Source organism: Nematolebias whitei, chromosome 17 (assembly GCF_014905685.2).
Source record: "Nematolebias whitei isolate Nwh7 chromosome 17, NemWhi1, whole genome shotgun sequence".
NCBI lineage: Eukaryota > Metazoa > Chordata > Actinopteri > Cyprinodontiformes > Rivulidae > Nematolebias > Nematolebias whitei.
Genome location: NC_056514.1, coordinates 23,900,850 through 23,904,417, shown reverse-complemented (window position 1 = coordinate 23,904,417; position 3,568 = coordinate 23,900,850). Strand labels below are relative to the sequence as shown.

Below are 3,568 nucleotides of genomic sequence, written 5' to 3'. Positions count from 1 at the left end.
GTATACAGTGGTTGATATTTACTAGAGCTTTAAGTAATACTTTTTAAATCCAAACATAACTTGATGGTTCAAAATAATAGTGGCTCTTAATCTTCTTAAAGCAATGTCTCCAATCATTCAGTTTCTGTAGAAATGTATCTCCAGTGACAGCATGTCTTTGTTGCAGGTTCAAGGTGACTGAAATGGAGGAAAGAGGGTTAGTTGACTTCCAGGAGAATTGAGAAGCTCCATTTGTCATGAAGATAAACCCTAAATATACCTCATTTAATCTTCTTAGGGGCCTTGCGGCTGGAGTTAGTCTTTGCCTGCCTGACGGACAGCGCGCACGCTCACCCACACACACACTGAGTCATACAGAGTCAGAGGGCAACCTAATACCTGGCATCCAACAGAGAGCCTGCACTTCTCCAGGGCCACTGCTTTTATGGTTTCAAGCTTGGAATCTGTCTTCGGCCTCGACTGTTTGGCTGAAAGTCTCGACGACATGAGCAGGTCAAGCCTCCTCAACCTCAACAGCCTTGGCAGGATCTGCGGCTCCAGCCAGAGCAGTGAAATGATCGTTCTGGACCGGGTGAAGAGGAAGAACTCTGTGAGGCGCATGTCAATCATAGAGGATGGACAGCTTGCAGAGGTTCTCTACCTCATCCCAAAGCGGTACATGATGGAGCAGCTGCCCTTCATCAACCCAAACGACTACATCCTTTGTGAAAAGTTGGCTGGCATTCCTGCAGAGGTGTCAGGTAATTAATAGTTTGACAACCCGATCTTTCTATTGGTGCATTTTTAATTTGTATTTGATGTTTTCTATTAACAGATAAGACACTGGAAGAATTACAGATTATTTTACAGTATTCTATTGCAACAAAAAAGGCTAAATTCATGAAAATTAGCCTATTTGATAAACATACTGTCACACCTGCATGTTTAAAGTTCCACTCTCCTCTAGTTTAACCAAGCTGGTACATTTAAACTTATGTGAAAACTGTTATTTATTGGGGAGGTCGTGTAAAAACATAGTCCGGGTCTGGAACCAGTCTTGGACTCTGGGCTGGTCTTGGACTTATCCTTACTGAGTAAAATCATGACAAGTAAATTGAAGTTCCAAATATTGGAGTCAAGAAAGTTGTTTTAGCCAAGAGCCTGATGCAGTAAAGTTTATTCCACAAAGAAATGACTCCAAGCCTTCTGAAGGGATCGCTGAAGTTTCAAGGGTTTTTAACACTCATATTCATACACAAAATCTCTGGTGAAACTCTGTGTCCTCTCTGGAAGAATAAAAAGCTTATTTTCCACTGAAATAATGGCATCCCAACCAATCTAAGATTTTATTGGCTGGTATTAGTCCAAGTCCTCCTTTAAGGTGGTGTGTTGTATTGAGTTGATGACATATTCATAGTAATATATTTGTTTACAGAATAACTTGAGTTTGTTCCATGGATGTCTTCATGGAGTCTGTCTGTAGGTCTTGCAGGTCCTGCCAGGCTTGGCCCTGCTTCAAGGATGTTGCTGTATTCTTCCTGGGCATTTCATTGAACCAATGGCAGCTCTTCCTCCTCAACTCAGTCCAAAGTTTTCCCTGTTAATCTCTGTTTTCTCTCACCACCATAAGAGGCATGCAATCCTGTAAATGCCAGTGTGTGTGCTTTGACTGTTTAATTGGTAAATAACTGAATTATCTCATAAACTGCTCAACAAATTTTAAAGAAACTCCCAGAAAAGAATCAGATGTAATCTACAACTGATTTAAGTTTTGTAGTCAACCAGGTCCAAGAACTAATCAACAAATCATCCACCCATCATCTTTACCTGCTTCTTCCTTTCTGGGTCACGGGATCACTGGTGCCCATGTCCAGCAGTCACTGTGCGAGAGGCGGGGGACACCCTGGACAGGTCTCCAGTCCATCACAGGGACACATAGAGACAAACAACCATTCACTTTCTCACTCACACCTAGGAACAGTTTAGTATTACCAATCGGTCAAACAGACATGTTTTTGGTCTGTGGGAGGAAATCGGAGTACCTGGAGAAAACCCATGCATGCACAGAGAGAATATGCAAACTCCACCCAGAATGTTCCCTGGTCAGGATTTAAACCAACAACCCTTTCACTGAGAGGCAACAGCTCTACCAACTGCATCACTGTGCTGCCTTAATTAAAAAAATCTACCTTAGCAAGCACAAATACAGCTTAAACTTACATATATTGAGCTAAAGTTTGGTGTAGTAGTAGCTAAGAATAATCCGCCATGCTAACAGATTGCACAAAATAAAATAAAAAACAGGATGCAAGTTGATTAATGATATGCAATCATTTAAAGAATGCTAGTTTAATTTTTTTAAAGCATTTTGACAATTTCAGTGTATTTATTATTTCCAGTGAGGCAAAATAAAAATAATATGACTGCACCAATTCACACTCACAGTGTTGTACCATGTTATATCAAGTCACACTCACAGTGTTACATCTAAGTTCAGCAATGGTTGAACCCCAGTGTTTCATTTTCTTAACCGAGTCTACAAATATTTGCCAACATTCCTCTTTAATGTTTACATAAGATTAAACTTTGCCAACAGCAGAAAGTTTGAATATAAAATTTACTGGCAATGAGACACAACAATTAATTAATTTATTTTAGTTTTTAGAAAAATCTGAGTCAGTCTGCTGTAACATCATCAGTATTTAACCGAATCATTAAATCAGGTTGGTTTTCAGGGCTTGTGTGAAATTTTTGAAGTTTGAAGCACTAACTACTCATTTCCATAAACCTCATGACAAATTAGCACAAAAGAAACTATTTCAGCAATGCATTCAGAGGTCCTTCTTTTCATCATGGATGAGGTCATGGATCAGGGAACAAGAACTTTTAATGGCGCTCCTACTGACACCCCCCGCACGCACACACCCACCCACACACACGCAACAGGCACTCTTTGTCTTTGGACCTCCCTTTTCTCTTGGAGCAGCCCTGTTGGTTTATTTTCCTCACTCTGATCTGGTGAAGATAAACGTCTCCACCGATGAGCAGAAACCAGCGGTCATGAAACAGAAAGGTAGACATTTATGTATGTGTGTGTGTGTGAGAGAGAGTTTTTTATGTTATATTTGGGGACTTGAAAAGATTTAAACAAAATTTCCAGGTGTCTCTAAACCATTCAGAAGTGGGTGTCCCTTAAGGTGGGTTGTTAAAACATGCGCCCCCAATGTGGACGTAAACGAGTTGTGTGTGTGTGTGTGTGTGAGTGAGCAAATTTCCACACAATTAAGTTTTTCCCATTTAGTTTTTTTTTTACTTTATTCTCATAGTCAGAGAAGTGAGTTTTTTTTTTAACATGGCAAATATTTGGGAGATGTCAAATTGTTTGTGCTTCTCTTTTAATATGTTTTCATGGTGATGCCGAAGTTAAAATATGGTTAGATTGTTTTAAATTCAGAGCAATTACTGGTAAGTTTGTCTGTGCTGTCAGATGCCTTTACACTGTTCTTTCATATCATTTTACAGGGTGATACACAACAAAAAAACTTTATTGTGCTGTAGAATCTGGGAACAAATGACATATGTAACATTA

At 39.6% G+C, this 3,568-nt stretch overlaps 1 protein-coding gene across 1 annotated transcript in view; it reads left to right on the top strand.

Annotated features, from left to right (window-relative positions):
• Positions 1-424: 424 nt before the first annotated feature.
• The window catches only part of LOC119423947 (actin-binding LIM protein 1-like), a 190,146-nt gene continuing 187,002 nt past the window's right edge, over positions 425-3,568 (top strand). Inside the window, exon 1 of the mRNA XM_037691379.1 lies at positions 425-740. Within this exon, the coding sequence (XP_037547307.1) occupies positions 425-740 (316 nt within the window). The remainder of the gene's footprint in view (positions 741-3,568) is intronic.